The sequence below is a fragment of the Trichomycterus rosablanca genome, chromosome 1 (genome assembly GCF_030014385.1).
Source record: "Trichomycterus rosablanca isolate fTriRos1 chromosome 1, fTriRos1.hap1, whole genome shotgun sequence".
In the NCBI taxonomy this organism is placed as follows: domain Eukaryota; kingdom Metazoa; phylum Chordata; class Actinopteri; order Siluriformes; family Trichomycteridae; genus Trichomycterus; species Trichomycterus rosablanca.
The window spans coordinates 11,223,696-11,245,361 of NC_085988.1; the positions used below are offsets into that span (position 1 = coordinate 11,223,696).

General features: G+C 39.1%; 1 protein-coding gene across 1 annotated transcript; it reads right to left on the reverse strand.

Annotated features, from left to right (window-relative positions):
• Positions 1 to 588: 588 nt before the first annotated feature.
• Positions 589 to 13,120, reverse strand: LOC134301824 (prostate stem cell antigen-like). Its single transcript, XM_062987115.1, has 3 exons — positions 13,097 to 13,120; positions 12,762 to 12,912; positions 589 to 1,460 (listed from the first exon to the last, which is right to left on the reverse strand). The coding sequence occupies exons 1-3, from the start codon at positions 13,118 to 13,120 to the stop codon at positions 1,129 to 1,131; spliced, it is 507 nt and encodes a 168-aa protein (XP_062843185.1). The 3' UTR covers positions 589 to 1,128.
• Between the last annotated feature and the right edge of the window lie 8,546 nt (positions 13,121 to 21,666).

The window sequence follows — 21,666 nt, forward strand, 5'->3', positions numbered from 1 at the left end:
GGACTTTAACATCATGCTCCACACGTTTGATTACATTGATGACAGGAACAGTAGTTACTCATTACCCATGACTCATCAGTCCACAAGGTTATAACAAACACAGTCATGGACAATTTAGTATTGCCAATTCACCTCACTTGCACGTCTTTGGACTGTGGGAGGAAACCGGAGCACCCGGAGTAAACCCACGCAGACACGAGGAGAACTTGCAAACTCCACACAGAAAGGACCCGGACCGCCCCACCTGGGGATCGAACCCAGGTCCTTCTTGCTGTGAGACGACAGTAGTACCCACTTAGCCACTGTGCCGTCCCCAATGTTTGATGTGTGTGTTTATGTATTGAGTGTATTTTCTTCTTTTGATGATTCCATAATCAGTGTAAAAGTGTGTTTCTCTACACACGTGATCATCTCTGTATAGTCTGTGCTCAAAAGAACAAACCAGTAAAGTATTTGTATGTGTGATGGACTGGCGACCTGTCCAAGGTGTTTCCTACCTTTTGCCCAATAAATTGGACCCACTATGACCCTGACCAGGATAAAGCGGTGGTAAAACAGACATCAGGAGAAATTTAGAAGAGACTTTATTTTATTTTATTTTATAATCACACACATTTCCAGTTTCCAGTTCAGAATCCCAGTTTAATTAGAACACTATACAGTGATAAACACGTGTGTGTGTGTGTGTGTGTGTGTGTGTGTGTGTACAGTTATTGATAAAAACGTAACACAACAGCAGGGTGGAGAGGATTCGTTCATTACTGACATTTCACATGACGAATAAAGATACAGAAGAATCTGAGACCTGTCACGACTTGGTGCATTTCTTTTTACAAAAAGTAAAAGTCGAGGCGAATACAAAACCAAAAACTGTGTGTGTGTGTGTGTGTGTGTGTGTGTGTGTGTGTGATTCGTCTTTACGCAATACAGAAAATTAATAAATAAAAAATAAAAACCTCTTAATTTTACATTTGTAGCACAAAAAAGGCAGAAAGGAAGAAAAACTCCAACTATTCACATATGTCTAAACAGGATCAAATAATGAAAGAAAATACGAGGATATTGATACGAGTGTGTGAGTGTGTTAGTGAGGGGTGTGTGTGTTGGTGAGGTGAGTGTGTGAGTTCTTTACATCAGCATCTTGGCGAGCAGGAGTGAGACCAGTGAGCCGATGGTGAGTGTGAGTGTGTTGGTGAGGGGTGTGTGTGTGTTGTTGAGGGGTGTGAGTGTGTTGTTGAGGGGTGTGAGTGTGTTGTTGAGGGGTGTGAGTGTGTTGTTGAGGGGTTTGAGTGTGTTGTTGAGGGGTGTGAGTGTGTCGCCGTTGCACAGATCAGTGGAGCAGCAGGTCTTATACATTTGGTAGATGGTGGTGTCGCTGCTCCCCGGCAGGGTAAAGTTGGAGGTCTTGTTGCAGTCGGCCACGGCCAGGCAGCCCTTCTGAGTAAACTTAATCACACCAGCTAAGAATAAACACACACCACAACACAGAGAACTGTTACAGCAGGGCACAAAGAGTGTGTGTGTGTGTGTGTGTGTTGAATGTATCATGGTAGTGTGTATTAGTGTGTGTGTAAGTGTATGTGTGAGTGTGTATGGTGCTGGTTTGCGTGTATTATTGTGTCAGTGTGTGAGTGAGTGTGTGTTGGATGTATTATGGTAGGGTGTGAGTGTGTGTGTGTGTGTTGAATGTATCATGGTAGTGTGTATTAGTGTGTGTGTAAGTGTATGTGTGAGTGTGTATGGTGCTGGTTTGCGTGTATTATTGTGTCAGTGTGTGAGTGAGTGTGTGTTGGATGTATTATGGTAGGGTGTGAGTGTGTGTGTGTGTGTTGAATGTATCATGGTAGTGTGTATTAGTGTGTGTGTAAGTGTATGTGTGAGTGTGTATGGTGCTGGTTTGCGTGTATTATTGTGTCAGTGTGTGAGTGAGTGTGTGTTGGATGTATTATGGTAGGGTGTGAGTGTGTGTGTGTGTGTTGAATGTATCATGGTAGTGTGTATTAGTGTGTGTGTAAGTGTATGTGTGAGTGTGTATGGTGCTGGTTTGCGTGTATTATTGTGTCAGTGTGTGAGTGAGTGTGTGTTGGATGTATTATGGTAGGGTGTGAGTGTGTGTGTGTGTGTTGAATGTATCATGGTAGTGTGTATTAGTGTGTGTGTAAGTGTATGTGTGAGTGTGTATGGTGCTGGTTTGCGTGTATTATTGTGTCAGTGTGTGAGTGAGTGTGTGTTGGATGTATTATGGTAGGGTGTGAGTGTGTGTGTGTGTGTTGAATGTATCATGGTAGTGTGTATTAGTGTGTGTGTAAGTGTATGTGTGAGTGTGTATGGTGCTGGTTTGCGTGTATTATTGTGTCAGTGTGTGAGTGAGTGTGTGTTGGATGTATTATGGTAGTGTGTGTGTGTATGTATTAGTGTGTGTGGTGCTGATTTGAATGTATTATGGTAGTGAGTGTGTGTGTGTATATTAGTGTGTGTGTGTGTGTGTGTGTGTGTGTGTGTATGGTGCTGGAAGCTCAGCTTCCCCTAAAATGTCAAAAATTAAATGGTCAAACATGTACAGTTGTGTTAACATTTATGCGTTAGAACACGTTCATCTGGAAGACGAGTTCGTTCAGAATCAGCTACTTATCACAGATCCACTGACTCAAACTTCTCATACTTTCCCGGAGCGTCAGTGCATTTACCCGTAGAAGCTGAGCATCTATTCACTTCAACGGGGCTGCATGGAACTTTTTTTTTTCATTGCTTCGAAACTCGCCGTCATTGGATAAATGCCACTATTTTGTCCCGCCCCTGGACGCTGAGCGTCTCTGGGGGTGAATGGAGCTGTGGGTGGGTCTGGACGCGGGGCTTCTGCAAGATGATTGGAGGATCAGTCGAAAGGCTGAATCCCATCTACACGTCACTTAATCACTGGGAGCTTCAGTCACATCGTGGATTTTGCGAGTGAAGTCGAAAGACAAACTGCAACCCATTTCTTGGTATTTGCTTGAAAAGTAACAGAGGGCAGAATTTATGTATAAATAAATTGACAAATTTTATGATGTAAGCCGACAATGAGCTTCCCCTCTTTGAAAGACCAGCAGCCGCCACTGGTGTATATGTATTAGTGCGTGTATGGTGCTGGTTTGAGTGTATTGTGGTAGTGTGTGAGTGTGTTGGATGTATTATGGTAGTGTGTGAGTGTGTGCTGAGTCTATCATGGTAGTGTCTGTGTGTATATTAATGTGTGTGTGTATGTATTAGTGTGTGTATGGTGCTGGTTTATTATTGTAGTGTATGGGTGTGTGCTGAGTCTATCATGGTAGTGTGTGTGTGGTGCTGGTTTGAGTGTATTATTGTAGTGTATGGGTGTGTGCTGACACTACCATAATACATCCAACACACTCACACACAACTGTACACACCTAAGCAAGACTGGAGTGAAGGCACTAAAGGACAACCTCCATTTTGCTCTTCGCCACCCATCTGCTTCTTGGACTGACTCGACACAATACGTGCATCCTCAACCTCCCTCACCTGCTTTCAACCATGAAGGACCATCAAACATACAATCCCCATCACTGGAGAACACAGCTCAGGCTGAGTTTCTGACTCTTGATGAAAGCTATTACGACCTTCACCATCAGGCAGTGACACAGCAGTCAACAGCAGAGACATCACAGTCATCCTCCAACTTCTCTATCTCAACAGCATCACCCCCACATATGGATTTCACAGAGAAAATGGAGAAACTGGTGTGTGTTGGGACTAAATTCTCACACTCCATCTCAGCCAGTCCACAGGTTTCACCCAAAAAGCCCAGGGCAGCCCTTCCCCCGCTTCCCCCCCTTCCCCCCCGTTCTCTGAGGCCACTTCAGCACCGTCAGCAGCAGCCTTGTACTTCATCTACTCTGGCTGTACAGAGTTCAGAATGTTCAGCGAGTGCTACTGATAGCGGCTGCAGAATACAAAACAATGATAACTCGTTGTGATGTGTTCAGGGTCCTTGCTATAGCAGATATGATACTGACAACAGTTTGGAGAGTAAGCTTGGACCCAGTATGCCTGTTTTCTATTCCTGTGTTGATTAGAAATAGAAAGAATAGAACGCATTCAGCATATCAAGTCAACCAGTCTAACCTCTTACCTGTACCACGACAACCTCGGGCTGCCCCAGGGGCTCCTGTGGTTCCTTTAAAGCTAGCTCTGCTTAATGTTAGATCTCTAGCCAACAAATCATTTTTAGTGAATGACATAATTCTATCCTACAGTTTAGATTTTCTGTTTCTAACTGAAACATGGTTAGCAGAAGGCAGCAGTGCTACTGTTCTTAATGAAACAGCACCAGCAAACTTCAGTTCTATGAATGTGTGTCGAAGAGGTAGGAAAGATGGAGGAGTAGCTGCCTTATTTAAAGATGTATTCCAGTGCAAAGAGACTGTACTTGGCAATTTTATGTCTTTTAAATACCTCTGTTTTATTTTGAAGGGTACTCCCAAAATTATATTTTTAACCATTTATAAACCTCCAAGATCCATGCTTTTATCTCCAGTAGGGTGGACTATTGTAATGGTCTCTTAACTGGACTTCCCAAAAAGACCATTAAACAGTTACAGCTCATTCAGAACGCTGCTGCTAGAGTTTTAACTAAGACGAAGAGAACTGAGCACATCACTCCAGTTCTAAAATCTCTACACTGGCTTCCAGTTAGTTACAGAATTTAAAGTGCTGCTACTGGTCTATAAATCACTGAATGGGTTCGGCCCAGAATACATCTCAGAAATGTTTAGAGATTATAAACCCAGTAGATCTCTTAGATCCATGGACTCAGGTCAGCTAGTTGAGCCCAGAGTCCAAACTAAACATGGTGAAGCAGCATTTAGCTGTTGGGCTGCATAGAACTGGAACAGACTGCCAGGAGATATTAGATGTTCCTCAAATGTAGAAATGTTTAAATCCAGGTTAAAAACTTTTCTTTTTTCTTGTGCCTATGATTGAGCTCGAAATTTTTGCTATTACCCTCATTTTACCGTATTTCTTTTAGTTTTTCATGCTCTTAATAATTTTTTTATAGTACTGTATGAGTGTTTGTAGATATTACTGCAGTATAATTAATCACTTATAATAATGTGTATCTCTCTTGTTTTAATTTTATATTCTCTAAACTGTAGGGTATATTTTACTATATTTTCCTTTAGTTTTCATGTTCTTAATTGCTTATCTCTCTTGTTTGAATTACATGTTCTTAATTGTAACTAAATGTTTGCAAGAAGTCTTTCTGAGGTTCTAGATCTCAGGAATGTTTTAATGCTTTAAACAGGGATTTTTGTATCTATTGGTCCTGGATTTTGTAAAGTTGCTTTGAGACAATGTCTATTGTAAAAAGCGCTATATAAATAAAGTTGACTTGACTTGACTTGCTTTTAATTTTTCCTTATGTAAAGCACTTTGAATTGCCACTGTGTATGAAAGGTGCTATACAAATAAACTTGCCTTGCCTTGCCTATCATGGTAGTGTGTGTGTATTAGTGTGTGTATGGTACTGGTTTGAGTGTATTATTGTAATGTATAGGTGTGTATTAGTGTGTGTGTGTATTAGTGTGTGTATGGTGCTGGTTTGAGTGTATTATTGTAGTGTATGGGTGTGTATTAGTGTGTGTGTGTATTAGTGTGTGTATGGTGCTGGTTTGAGTCTATTATTGTAGTGTATGGGTGTGTATTAGTGTGTGTGTATTAGTGTGTGTATGGTGCTGGTTTGAGTGTATTATTGTAGTGTATGGGTGTGTATTAGTGTGTGTGTATGTATTAGTGTGTGTATGGTGCTGGTTTGAGTGTATTATTGTAGTGTATGGGTGTGTATTAGTGTGTGTGTATGTATTAGTGTGTGTATGGTGCTGGTTTGAGTCTATTATTGTAGTGTATGGGTGTGTATTAGTGTGTGTATGGTGCTGGTTTGAGTGTATTATTGTAGTGTATGGGTGTGTATTAGTGTGTGTGTGTGTATTAGTGTGTGTATGGTGCTGGTTTGAGTCTATTATTGTAGTGTATGGGTGTGTATTAGTGTGTGTATGGTGCTGGTTTGAGTCTATCATGGTAGTGTGTGTGTGTGTGTGTGTGTGTGTGTGTGTGTATGTAGGCGGTGGACTGTGCATTTATATTAACAAAGCTTGGTGCACGAACTTTGTCACTGTTGGGAAACACTGCTCGGCTAACATAGAATATCTCATGGTGAAGTGTAGACCTTTCTATCTGCCTAGGGAGTTCACTTCTACTATTATAACCGCAGCCTATATCCCCCCGGATGCTAATGCCAAGCTTGCTATAAACGAACTTTATTCAGCCATCAGCAAACAACAGACTGCGCACCCAGAGGCTGCATTTATAGTTGCAGGTGATTTTAATCACTCAAACTTAAAGACAGCACTGCCAAAATTCCACCAGCATGTTTCCTGCAATACAAGAGGAAACAAAACTTTGGATCATGTTTATACAAACATTTCTGGAGCTTACACTGCGACCCCCCTCCCCCACCTGGGACAGTCAGACCATCTTTCTTTGTTTCTCATTCCTAAGTACTCTCCACTTATCCAACGTGTGAAGCCATCAACATCAACCATCAAGGTGTGGCCAGCGGGGACAGACGCTGTACTTCAGGACAGGTCCCAACACACGGACTGGAGTATGTTTGCTTCACAGGCTACTTGTGGCTCTCACACGGATATCGACACACTGTTAGACATTTCTGTAATTTCTACAGTTATTAACCACATACCACACAGTAAAATACTGTAAATAGGTTTTACAGTACATAACAGTATTTTCCACTGCATCATGACAATTTTGCCTGATGCCAAATACTGAATACAGAGATTTACTGTATTTTTGACATTGAGGTAAATTACTGTAATTACCTTTGGCGCCAAACGATTTTATTGACAAGATTCAACCTAATTTTCAGCTGTGAGAGTTTTGAACTGATGTTGTTTGCCTAACGGTTCAGCTTCGGAACCACCACATTATCTCAGGTTTTGCGGGAAGGAGTTTAGGAGAGGCACGCACACAGAAACAGTTCGGCTATGATGGATGGAGCAGCAGTGGAGCAGCAGGGGTGCTGAGACTCTTGAAGAGGATTTTTTACACCAAAACTGGGAACCAGCAAAAAATAAAGGTAAAGAGTCTACGACAGTTAGGACAATAAATTAAAAATAGTCACGGTTATCGGGACTGTTGTGCACTATAGGAGCGTTAGCATTACTTGTGGGCAACTTTTTTCCAAAGTAAAACAAGTAAACGTTCCATTTTACAAATGACTGTGAGTTTCATGTTTAAAAGCTAAGTTAGTCAGGTTAGGTGAAATTTACGACACGACAGCGCTAGCATAGTAGCTAATCTCCTGCGACGCTGTTGTTTAACAGTCACCACAGGATCCTTACAAAACATTGTAATTTTCAGAAAGATTAGATTTATTTTGAGGATACTGTATTGAATTGCATAGAACTGTTAAAGATGATCTTTCTGTGATTACAGGTGAACAATGCTGAATGGATTGTTAATGGAAAAGAACAAGGCAGGTTCCAGGTTGAGAAGTGGTTTACCTCACTGCGTTTGCTACCCAGGGTCTACCTATAGGAACACCTAGGTTCATTTCATGTTAAGTCGGGTATGTGAGTCCACAGTGTTGAGTGGAGTTTTATACCAAAACTACTGTGTTTCTGTAACCCTGCATTTCTGAAGCTCATGTGTTATTTCTAATGTAACTTTATCTAGATTCATTGTTCATTGTTGTACTATGCATTCAATACTGAATTATTTAACAGTGAAAGTGTTTTTCTGTAATATGAATTAACATGAATTTTGTACATGTTATGTTAATGCACATTGTGTTATTTTAAATGTGTTGTTTTAAATGTATTTTGAAAGTTGCATGGATTAAAGTAAGAATGTTTTTAAGGAAATTCTGTACTTGTACACGTTTTTGTTGAAAGTGCTTTAAGCATTTGCAGTGATTTAAATAAAGAATTTGATATGTTGCAATAATTGTCTGTGTGGATTAAATAGCAGTATTGTGTAAGTTATAAGTCAAATAAGCACAATTTACAGATTTTAAAAATTTTTTAAATTAAATTTAACAAATAATTACAGTATTGTACAGTTAACCTAAGTTTTTACTGTGGTGGTACTGTAAAATGCAATTACAGTAACATTAAGTTACTGTAAAATAAAATACAGTTATGGTACTGTAAATTTGAATTACAGTAACTTACTGGCAACAGTGTTGCCAGTAAGTTACTGTAAAAACCCTTTGAAATGTCTAACAGTGCACGTACACCTCCTCTGTGCTGGATTATATCAAAACCACCACTGATAGTGTTACCACACAAAAACAGATCACCACGTACCCAAATCAGAAGCCATGGATGAATAAGGAGGTGCGTCTTCTGCTGAAAGCCCGTAACATCGCCTTCAGAACAGGTGATGCACAGGCCTACAGCACATCCAGGGCAAACCTGAGGAGGGGCATCAAAAAGGCCAAGCACTGCTACAAGCTAAAGGTTGAGGAACACTTCAACTCCGACCCCCGACGCATGTGGCAGGGCATCCAGGTCATCAGCAACTACAAGCCCAGCAACTCCATCCCGGTAACTACAGATGTCTCCTTCCTGAACGAGCTAAATGACTTTTATGCTCGCTTTGACAGAGACAACAGGGAGACGGCTACCCAGACCAGACTCTCTGCAGACCACCAGCCCCTCTCACTCTCCTCCACAGACATCTACACTGCACTGAGCCAGATCAACGCACGCAAAGCTGCTGGTCCAGACGGCATTCCTGGGCGAGTGCTGAGAGCATGTGCGGAGCAGCTGACTGGAATTTTTACGGACATTTTCAACCTGTCTCTCACCCAGGCAACTGTACCTACCTGCTTCAAATCCACCTCCATCGTACCAGTGCCGAAACACTCCAGCCCGACGTGCCTGAATGACTACCGCCCTGTAGCACTCACACCCATTGTCATGAAGTGCTTCGAGCGACTGGTCCTGGCACACCTGAAGAACTGTCTCCCACCCACACTGGACCCACATCAGTTTGCATACCGCAGCAATAGGTGTACAGAGGATGCTGTCTCCATGGCGCTGCACTCTGTGCTTACACATCTGGACAATAGCAACACATCCGCACGAATGCTGTTTGTTGACTTCAGCTCAGCATTTAATACCGTAATCCCTTCCAAGTTAGTCACAAAACTTGGAGAACTGGGTATTAACACCTCCCTTTGTCACTGGATTATGGACTTTCTTACCAACAGACCTCAGCATGTTAGGTCAGGACACACCTACTCCATCACCATCTCACTCAATACAGGCGTACCACAGGGCTGTGTGCTGAGCCCATTCCTCTACTCCCTTTTTACCCACGACTGCAGGCCTGTGCATGGATCCAACTCCATCATTAAGTTTGCTGATGACACCACGGTGATTGGACTCATCAGTAACAACGATGAGACAGCCTACAGGGAGGAGGTACAGCATCTGGCCACATGGTGTGAGGACAACAACCTGCTCCTCAACAACAACAAAACCAAAGAGCTCATCGTGAACTTCAGGAGGGAAGGAGGAGGCACGCATGACCCCATCCACATAGACGGAATAGCTGTTGAACGCGTCTCCAGCTTCAAGTTTTTGGGGACCCACATTTCGGAGGACCTGTCCTGGACCACCAACACCTCCAGCTTGGCCAAGAAGGCTCACCAGCGCCTCTTCTTCCTGAGGACACTCAGGAAACACCACCTGTCTTCGGCCATCCTGGTGAACTTTTACCACTGTGCAATAGGAAGTATCCTGACCAGCAGTATCACAGTCTGGTATGGGAACTGCACTGTTGCAAACCGCAAGGCACTGCAGCGAGTGGTAAAAACGGCCCAGCGCATCACAGGGACTCCACTTCCATCCATTGAGGACGTCCAGAGGAAACGCTGTCTGCGTCGAGCTCGCAGCATTCTTAAGGACTCCTCTCACCCTGCACACAGACTATTTGCCCTTCTGCCCTCTGGCAGGCGCTTCAGGTGCCTCCGGACAAGGACTACCAGATTGAGGAACAGCTTTTTCCCCAGAGCTGTCTCCATATTGAACTCTGTCCCCCGTTAACAACCCCCCCCCCCCCCCCCCACACACACCCCCCGCACTACAAACATTATTATTTTTATCCTTTTTCCGCTTTGTATTTTAATGGTACATACCTCATTGTACATAAATCTCATATATACTGTATACATCTGTTTATTATGTTTTTAAGTACTCATTGCTTGATCGTGTCCATAGCACCTTAATCACTTCAACCTGCATAGCACCTTAATCACTTTAACCTGCATAGCACCTTAATATTAATCTGCACCTTAATATGTATATTGTTTTTCAGCTACATATCTTGTTTATAGTATAGTTTATAGATCCTGTTTATACCACTACTATTTACCCACTGTAAATAATGTATATCAAAATTACTGTTTATTCTGCACTTTCTGCTTATTGCACTTCTGGTTAGATGCTAAACCGCATTTCGTTGCATTGTACTTGTACATGTGTAATGACAATAAAGTTGAATCTAATCTAATCTAATCTAGTGTGTGTATGGTGCTGGTTTGAGTGTATTATTGTAGTGTATGGGTGTGTAATAGTGTGTGTGTATTAGTGTGTGTATGGTGCTGGTTTGAGTCTATCATGGTAGTGTGTGTGTGTGTGTGTGTGTGTGTGTATGTATTAGTGTGTGTATGGTGCTGGTTTGAGTCTATGATGGTAGTGTGTGTGTGTGTGTGTGTGTGTGTGTGTGTGTGTGTATTAGTGTGTGTATGGTGCTGGTTTGAGTCTATCATGGTAGTGTGTGTGTGTGTGTATTAGTGTGTGTGTGTATTAGTGTGTTTATGGTGCTGGTTTGAGTCTATCATGGTAGTGTGTGTGTATTAGTGTATTAGTGTGTGTTAGTACTGCAGCAGTACTGTCTGACCTGGGCCCTGACCGTCAACCTCAAAAAGACTAAAATTATGACCTTCCAGAAAAGATCTAGATCTCAGGGAACCAAACACACATATAAATTAGGACATCATGAAATTGAGCACACTAAAGATTATACTTACCTCGGACTGAACATCAGTTCCACAGGAAACTTTAACCCGGCAATTCCAATTAGAATTTGGCTTAAAATTTTTGAATCAATAATTGAACCGATTGCTCTATATGGCAGTGAAGTTTGGGGTTCGCTTACACACCATCAATTCCGTAATTGGGACAAACATCCATTAGAGACCCTGCACAAAGAGTTCTGTAAAAGCATCCTAAAGGTGCACAGACACACCACGAACACACACCAACACACCACGAACACACAGACACACCACGAACAATGCGTGCAGGGCAGAATTAGGCCGATTTCCTCTAATTATAAACATACAGAGAAGAGCAATCAACTTCTGGAACCATCTAAATGAGAGCGACCCCCAAACTTATCATTATAAAGCCCTGAAACACCAAGAGCTGAGCAAACATACCAGTCCCCTCATCCAACTGGTTCTGAGTCACTGCACCCATACACCACTAACACACACCGATACACCACTAACACACACAGATACACCACTAACACACACTAACACAATAAAGACTCAGGAACAGGAGAAATCTGTAAACCCAATTAGAACAAACCAAATTACACAAAGACTCAGAACTAAATATCTGAATTATTGGGAAACTGAAACTAAATCTCAGAGTAAAATGCAGTTTGTTATTTGTTATTTGGCCCTAAACAGACACTACAGTGCAGCAGATTATCTGAGCACAGTATCCCACCCTAAATTAAGAAACACCCTGACGAGGTACAGACTGAGCGCACACGACCTGGCCGTGGAGACGGGGCGACACACCCGGTCCTGGCTGCCCCGGGAGGAGAGGTTGTGCCAGCACAGCGCTCTCAGTACAGTAGAGACGGAGCTGCACTTCCTCACCCGGTGTACCAAGTACCACCACGTCCGCTCCCAATTCTTCCCTAAATTTAATAACATCATCCCCAACTTCACCTCCCTCCCAGACCCTGACAAACTGCCCCATTTACTGGGGGAACACAGAGAGAGCTGCACACTAGCAGCACTCTATACTTACACCTGCCACCAGGTGAGGGACAGTGGGTGACCATGTCTCATACACACACACACACACACACACACACATACACATACACACACACACACACACACACGCACAAACTGATTGTTTTACTACCTCATTATTGTAAATATTATACTTTTTATTGTTATTATTTTGCACTGTTTTTATTAATATTTTATTCTATTCTATATTTTTGCACATGTAACTGTTCTGTATATTTTTGTTCTTTCTTATTTTTATTGTTAATATTTCTCTGTAACTTGCTTTGGCAATACGAATGTCATTATTTGTCATGCCAATAAAGCTTCTTTTGAGTTTGAGTGTGTTGGATGTATTATAGTAGTGTGTGTGTGTGTGTGTGTGTTGAATGTATTATTGTAGTATGTGAGTGAGTGTGTCTGTGTGTGTGTTGGATGTATCATGGTAGTATGTGTGTGAGTGTGTGTGTTGGATGTATCATGGTAGTATGTGTGTGAGTGTGTGTGTTGGATGTATTATAGTAGTGTGTGTTGAATGTATTATTGTAGTATGTGAGTGAGTGTCTCTGTGTGTGTGTGTTGGACGTATCATGGTAGTATGTGTGTGAGTGTGTGTGTGTGTGTGTGTGTTTGGTGGTTCTACCTGCAGTTCCATTTCCATTGAAGCACGACTCTCCAGCCTGGCATGTGGTTTTGTTGGCGGTGCAAAAAGACCCCAGACCCAGATCACATTTGTAGCACTGCAGGGCGTGGCCTGAGACACACAGAGAGAATATGAACAAGGTTCCACTCACCTACAGCATCACCTTCACACATTCCAGATTCTTGCAAGATTTTGGATACTCAACACCTCAGTGTGTGTGTGTGTGTGTGTGTGTGTGTGTGTGTGTGTTTACCCTGAGATGGACTGGGCCAGTAAATCGGACCCACCACAACCCTGACCAGGTAAAACAGACAATGAATGAATGAATGTGGAGCCTCTGCCCGTCGGGAACACGCCATGCCAAATTTTTATTAAAAGATCTGGGATGAAGCACAGTGCTCGAGGGCAGTAAACAGTAAACAGTCTTTAAAGAACTGGTTTAACTGGAGTCACGGCCAGTTAGGTCAGTGCTGAGTCTGAGACCCTGTTCTTACCAGCAGAGATCTTTTACATTTAGGACTTATGATTATGACTGATAACAATTTGAGCAACTGAGGATTAAGGGCCTTGCTCAAGGGCCCAACTGTGGCAACTTGGTAATGTGAAGCTTGAACCGGCAATCTTATGATTACTAGTACTAGAATACTAGATTACTAGTTATCCTGCTTTACTAGTCCAGTACCTTATAATTATGATTATTAGTTCAGTACATTATCATTACTAGTCCAGTTCTAGTTCAGTGATTTAGGATTACTAGTACATATCAGTACCTTATTATTAGTAGTTCAGTACATTATGATTACTAATCCAGTTCTTGTCAAGTACCTTATTATTACTAGTTCCTTGTCAAGTACCTTATGATTACTAGTCCAGTTCTAGTCCAGGACCTTATTATTACTAATCCATTTCTTGTCAAGTACCTTATTATTACTAGTACAGTACATTGTGATTACTAATCCAGTTCTAGTCAAGTACTTTATTATTACTAGTTCAGTACCTTATGATTACTAGTCCAGTTCTTGTTCAGTACCTAATGATTACTAGTCCAGTTATAGTTCAGTACCTAATGATTACTTGTTCAGTACCTTATGATTACTAGTCCAGTTATAGTTCAGTACCTAATGATTACTTGTTCAGTACCTTATGATTACTAATCCAGTTCTCGTCCAGTAATTTATGATTACTAGTCCAGTAACTTATGATTACTAGTCCAGTACTAGTTCAGTACCTTATAATTACTAGTCCAGTTCTAGTCCAGTACCTTATGATTACTTGTTCAGTACCTTTATGATTACTAGTCCAGAGCTTTAGATTTTGACTCTCGATTTCTTTTATCCAATCAGCATATTGCCATTAATCACAAGACCAACAGCTAGTGAGTTTCAGAAACGCTGTTGTACGACTGTTTGCTTCTCCGGGAGTGAATAAAGAAACTTTACATAAAGAACGAGTACACGTATATCAACAATGTGAGTCACATGCTTCTGGGTGTGAGATCAAACTGCTAAATCATCCCAAACAATAAGTGAGAACACCACACACATGATGTGATACTCAGAAGCATTTGCACGTCACAACAATGTTGGAAGCATGTAACGTCCTTTATATATTTGATTTATTACATTTATTAGCAACTGTTATAGCTGAAACACATGAATTCAATAATTTAGTAGCGGTTAGCATAACAAAAAGACTTGATCAAACCTTATGATTACTAGTTCAGTAGTAACCTAGTAACTTTATGATTACTAGTCCAGTACTTGTTCAGTACCTTATGATTACTAGTTCAGTAGTAACCTAGTGACTTTATGTTAACTAGTCCAGTACTTTATGATTACTAGTTCAGTACCTTATTATATAATTACTAGCCCAGTACTTGTTCAGTACCTTATGATTACTAGTCCAGTAGTAACCTTCAGTACCTAGCCCAGTACATTATGATTACTAGTTCAGTACCTTCTGATTACTAGTCCAGAACTTGTTCAGTACCTTATGATTACTAGTCCAGTAGTAACCTCCAGTACCTAGCCCTGTACATTATGATTGCTAGTCCAATTATGATTACTAGTCCAGTACCTTATGATTACTAGTCCAGAACTTGTTCAGTAATAACCTAATAATCCAATGATTACTAGTTCAGTACCATCAGTTCCATATCCAGTACCTTATGATTACTAGTCCAGTACCTTATGATTACTAGTCCAGAACTTGTTCAGTACCTTATGATTACTAGTTCAGTAGTAACCTAGTGACTTTATGTTAACTAGTCCAGTACTTTATGATTACTAGTTCAGTACCTTATTATATAATTACTAGCCCAGTACTTGTTCAGTACCTTATGATTACTAGTCCAGTAGTAACCTTCAGTACCTAGCCCAGTACATTATGATTACTAGTTCAGTACCTTCTGATTACTAGTCCAGAACTTGTTCAGTACCTTATGATTACTAGTCCAGTAGTAACCTCCAGTACCTAGCCCTGTACATTATGATTGCTAGTCCAATTATGATTACTAGTCCAGTACCTTATGATTACTAGTCCAGAACTTGTTCAGTAATAACCTAATAATCCAATGATTACTAGTTCAGTACCATCAGTTCCATATCCAGTACCTTATGATTACTAGTCCAGTACCTTATGATTACTAGTCCAGAACTTGTTCAGTACCTTATGATTACTAGTTCAGTACCATCAGTACCTAATACATTACCTTATGATTACTAGTTCAGTACCTTATTATGATTACTAGTCCAGTACTAGATTAGTACTTTATGATTACTAGTTCAGTACCATCAGTACCTAGTCCAGTACCATCAGTACCTAGTCCCTATAATTACTAGTCCAGTATATTATGATCCTTAGTTCAGTACTTTATGAATACTAATTCAGCACCTTATTATATAATTACTATAAGAATACATTAATTCAATAATTTAGTAGCGATTAGCATGACAAAAGGATATATATGTTATATATATATATGCTATGTTATTGCATAGCTCTATTTGGCTGGGAAACGGAGGCTAGACAACAACTAGCATGACTTGACATTACTCAAACTAATCCTGGATTACTGGCTGGCGTGTCTGTAAGTGTCTGTGGTTGGACTGTTGATTAGGATCCAACGTGGCAACAAACAGAGTTCTGGAGGAACATCACTGACAGCTGTTTTTGTTAGCAGGGCAGTGATAGCTCAGCGGTTACTGGACTAGTAAACAGAAGGTTGCCGGTTCAAGCCCCGCTACCACCAAGTTGTCACTGTTTGGTCCCTGAGCAAGGCCCTTAACCCTCAATTGCTCATCGTGTAAGGCGATTTGGATAAAAGCTAAATGCTGAAAATGTAAATGTTAGCCAAATACTATTAGCAGGCTTAGCTAACACAGGGGCTGTTTATGCCTGCTAAACTGTCCAAACCAAACAGAAACTTCTATTTAAATAGCTGAAATTGTGTTAATTAGTACCAATATAGCTAAATAAACATAGTCAACCCTAATATCTGGATATGCTCGATATTCCCCCCAATATACTGTTCTAACATGATAAACAAACATATTTCACTCGTTAGCGTTGCATAATGGTATGAGATGCCCGTATTCTTATTACTTATTGATGGGAGGAACTGCAACCCCCCTCACCCACAGCTAAATTTGGCCTCAAGTTCAATTAATGGCTATGGCATTAGTGTTTTTTCCACCACAGAGATCGTGGGTACCAGTTTTGTGCTAGCATTTATTTAGCACTGCTGCCATCTTTAGGCTATACTAAGCAAAATCATCTTCCAGCCAAAGTGTGCGTGCACATTATTTCTGTGCTATAAAGTCAAGAGCACAATTTATTTGGGTGTGAGCAGGATTCTATTCTGTTAATTCAGCACCAAAAAGGGATTGAACCCTTGGACTTAGTCATGAATTGAACATGGGAGGCATTCCCAAACTTTCAAACCATATTAGCAGCTGATGGGAACACTGATGGATTCTAATATTATGAAAAGGTATTGAATTGCATATGTGGATTTAAATGTGAGCATATCTGAATATTATCTATATACTGTATCTATCTCTGTCTCTGTATCTATCTCTGTCTCTGTCTCTGTCTCTCTCTCTCTCTCTCTCTCTCTCTCTCTCTCTCTCTCTCTCTATATATATATATATATATATATACAGTGGAACCTCGACTTACGAGTGACCCAACTTACGAATTTTCCGAGATACGAGCCGTCACTTGGTGGATTTTTTGCTTTGTGATACGAGCCGAGATCTGAGTTACGAGCTCAGCTGAGTTCAGTTCACCTGGTTATTTTGCCGTACAAGCAAGTGAAAGAGAGGAAAATGTGACGAAAAAGCCAAAAGTCTGTGAAGAATAAGATTAAGTAAAGTAAAAAAATTATATACAGCGTTATAGCTGTAGAGTATAGCGCGGGATGTTTACTGAACGGTAGCAACTGGCGTAATGACGCTCGTGGCTTTGTCTCGCGATAGGTAAACAAGAGTAGCGCGTGGTGTCGTGACTGATTGTGTCCCGTACAAGTACTAGCACGTGAGTCGTATTCCAAATAAAGGTCGTATACCAAGCTAAATTTTTCACATCCAAACAGGACGTATACCAAGTTGGACTTATACCACTGTGTATTGCAGCATTAAGTGTGTAGCGAGTAAGTTAAGTGATAGAGCACGAAATGAAACACTCCCCCAACTTCCTCTGCCAATCTCCACCTCCGCCAGCATCTTCATCTGATTTTTAAGGTAAATACACGTAATAAAACCAGTTTATTTCTTTACATTCTCTTTTATTATGTATTATTATTTATACATTTTATACATTATTTGTTATTTATAAAGTACATTTTTCTTATTTAAAAACACGTAACAAAAAAAATATGTGTGGTTTTTGGGGGGCTGGAACGGATTAATAGCATTTCAATTGATTTCAATGGGAAAATTTGATTTGATATACGAGCAAATTGAGTTACGAGCTTGGTCACGGAACGAATTAAACTCGTAAGTCAAGGTTCCACTGTATATATATATATATATATATATATATATATATATATATACAGTACAGGCCAAAAGTTTGGACACACCTTCTCATTCCTGTGGTTTTTCTTAATTTTTTAAAATTTTCTACATTGTAGATTAATACTAAAGACATCCAAACTATGAAGGAACACATATGGAATTATGTAGTAAACAAAAAAGTGTTAAACAAACCAGAATATGTTTTATATTTTAGATTCTTCAAAGTAGCATCTTTTGCTTTAATGACAGATTTGCACACTCTTTGAAATTTTCTCAACCAGCTTTATTAGGTCTCCACCTGGAATGGTTTTCAATGAATGTTTGCGCCTTGTCTAGAGTGAATTTTTGGAATTTGTTGCTTTTTTAATGTGTTTGAGACCATCAGTTGGGTTGTGCAGAGGTAGAGTTGGTAAAATATAAAACATATTCTGGTTTGTTTAACACTTTTTGGTTCACTACATAATTCTTCATAGTTTGGACGTCTTCAGTATTAATCTACAATGTAGAAAATAAAAATAATCAAGAAAAAACATTGAAGAGAAGGTGTGTCCAAACATTTGACTGGTGTGTCCAAACTTTTGGCCTGTACTGTATATATATATATATATATATATATATATATATATATATACAGTATATATATATATATATATATATATATATATATATATATATATGTATATATATATATATATATATTCAGTAGTAATATATCAGTCCCCAATTTACTGAATGTATAATTCCCCTTGACAGCTCCCGTTAGGGGCGCCACAGTGGATAATTCATCTCCATATCTAATCTTGATCACAGTTTTTAGACTGGATTCCCATCCTGCCGCAGCTGTCCTATTTCCCCCCCCCCAGTAGATTTAGTCCCCCAGCCTTGGTTTTCTGTATTTGCTAGCCCAGTCCAAGATTTAAACCCCAGGACCCATCATTAAGCCACATGAGTACCATGCTCAGCCCAAATCCCTATTTCTAACACACTATATGGTCAAAAGTATCCGGACACCTTGTTGGACCACCTTGGAACTTGTTGGACACTCCAAGACCTTTCTTGCAATCAGCTTTCAAATCATCCCGGTGGTTTTCAGCAGGGTTAAAGGTCTTTGGGTTTTGTATAGTTTCTTCACAACAAACTTGTCAGTCCAAACCACATCTTTATTGAGCATGATTTGTATAAAGGGGAGGAAATAGTATTTCCCAAAACTGTTGACACATATTTAGGGGCATATAATTTATTTTACATAATTTATTTTATACATCTGATAAAAATAGGGGTTTCCCAATACTTTTGCCCATATAGTATTTGGCCGGGGTGCTCAAAATTTTGCACACAACTGCATGTAATGCATAAGCAATAAAATAATAATAGATCTAAAGTAATGGGCTAAGACTTTTAATAAATATGAATTCTGTGGCGCTTGAGTGGCCAGGGTTTGAATCCCCAGTTGTGCTATCGGCCGGTCGGAGGTCTATTTGCATTCAATATTGAGGGGGGCAATAAACAGTAACATTTCTCAAGCGTAATTACACAAGGGGGCGACAAAGGTGCTCTAAAAGTACCTTTTAAAAAGCAAACGAGTCTCGTATTTGCTCCAATCAATCTCAGGTTTGGCTCGTTTAACTTGATTTATCTCAAATCTAGTTGAATCTACCTAATATTTTATGTACATAATCTTATTCTGTTCTATATTTTGTCTTTAATTCTCATATTCTGTCTCATATTCTGTCATATTTGGTCTTTTATTCTCATATTCTGTCATATTTGGTCTTTTATTCTCATATTCTGTCATATTTGGTCTTTCATTCTCATATTCTGTCATATTTGGTCTTTAATTCTCATATTCTGTCATATTTGGTCTTTTATTCTCAGATTCTGTCATATTTGGTCTTTTATTCTCAGATTCTGTCATATTTGGTCTTTTATTCTCATATTCTGTCATATTTGGTCTTTCATTCTCAGATTCTGTCATATTTGGTCTTTTATTCTCATATTCTGTCATATTTGGTCTTTTATTCTCATATTCTGTCATATTTGGTCTTTAATTCTCATATTCTGTCATATTTGGTCTTTCATTCTCATATTCTGTCATATTTGGTCTTTAATTCTCAGATTCTGTCATATTTGGTCTTTAATTCTCAGATTCTGTCATATTTGGTCTTTAATTCTCAGATTCTGTCATATTTGGTCTTTTATTCTCATATTCTGTCATATTTGGTCTTTAATTCTCAGATTCTGTCATATTTGGTCTTTTATTCTCATATTCTGTCATATTTGGTCTTTAATTCTCAGATTCTGTCATATTTGGTCTTTTATTCTCATATTCTGTCATATTTGGTCTTTAATTCTCAGATTCTGTCATATTTGGTCTTTAATTCTCAGATTCTGTCATATTTGGTCTTTAATTCTCAGATTCTGTCATATTTGGTCTTTTATTCTCATATTCTGTCATATTTGGTCTTTAATTCTCAGATTCTGTCATATTTGGTCTTTCATTCTCATATTCTGTCATATTTGGTCTTTAATTCTCAGATTCTGTCATATTTGGTCTTTTATTCTCATATTCTGTCATATTTGGTCTTTTATTCTCATATTCTGTCATATTTGGTCTTTAATTCTCATATTCTGTCATATTTGGTCTTTCATTCTCATATTCTGTCATATTTGGTCTTTAATTCTCATATTCTGTCATATTTGGTCTTTAATTCTCAGATTCTGTCATATTTGGTCTTTTATTCTCATATTCTGTCATATTTGGTCTTTCATTCTCATATTCTGTCATATTTGGTCTTTAATTCTCAGATTCTGTCATATTTGGTCTTTCATTCTCATATTCTGTCATATTTGGTCTTTAATTCTCAGATTCTGTCATATTTGGTCTTTTATTCTCATATTCTGTCATATTTGGTCTTTTATTCTCATATTCTGTCATATTTGGTCTTTAATTCTCATATTCTGTCATATTTGGTCTTTCATTCTCATATTCTGTCATATTTGGTCTTTCATTCTCATATTCTGTCATATTTGGTCTTTAATTCTCATATTCTGTCATATTTGGTCTTTAATTCTCAGATTCTGTCATATTTGGTCTTTTATTCTCAGATTCTGTCATATTTGGTCTTTAATTCTCAGATTCTGTCATATTTGGTCTTCTGTCATATTTGGTCTTTAATTCTCATATTCTGTCATATTTGGTCTTTAATTCACATATTCTGTCATATTTGGTCTTCTGTCATATTTGGTCTTTAATTCTCAGATTCTGTCATATTTGGTCTTTTATTCTCATATTCTGTCATATTTGGTCTTTCATTCTCATATTCTGTCATATTTGGTCTTTAATTCTCATATTCTGTCATATTTGGTCTTTTATTCTCAGATTCTGTCATATTTGGTCTTTAATTCTCAGATTCTGTCATATTTGGTCTTTAATTCTCAGATTCTGTCATATTTGGTCTTCTGTCATATTTGGTCTTTAATTCTCAGATTCTGTCATATTTGGTTTTTAATTCTCAGATTCTGTCATATTTGGTATTTAATTCTCAGATTCTGTCATATTTGGTCTTCTGTCATATTTGGTCTTTAATTCTCAGATTCTGTCATATTTGGTCTTTTATTCTCATATTCTGTCATATTTGGTCTTTTATTCTCATATTCTGTCATATTTGGTCTTTAATTCTCATATTCTGTCATATTTGGTCTTTCATTCTCATATTCTGTCATATTTGGTCTTTAATTCTCATATTCTGTCATATTTGGTCTTTAATTCTCAGATTCTGTCATATTTGGTCTTTTATTCTCATATTCTGTCATATTTGGTCTTTCATTCTCATATTCTGTCATATTTGGTCTTTAATTCTCAGATTCTGTCATATTTGGTCTTTCAT

Coding starts and splice junctions, on each gene's coding strand:
- LOC134301824 (XM_062987115.1), bottom strand. CDS start 13,120: ATGGCGTGTTCCCGACGGGCAGAG. Junction 12,913..13,096: donor CGTGTTCCCGACGGGCAGAG/GCTCCACATTCA, acceptor GTGATGCTGTAG/GTGAGTGGAACCTTGTTCAT. Junction 1,461..12,761: donor CAATGGAAATGGAACTGCAG/GTAGAACCACCA, acceptor GTTTATTCTTAG/CTGGTGTGATTAAGTTTACT.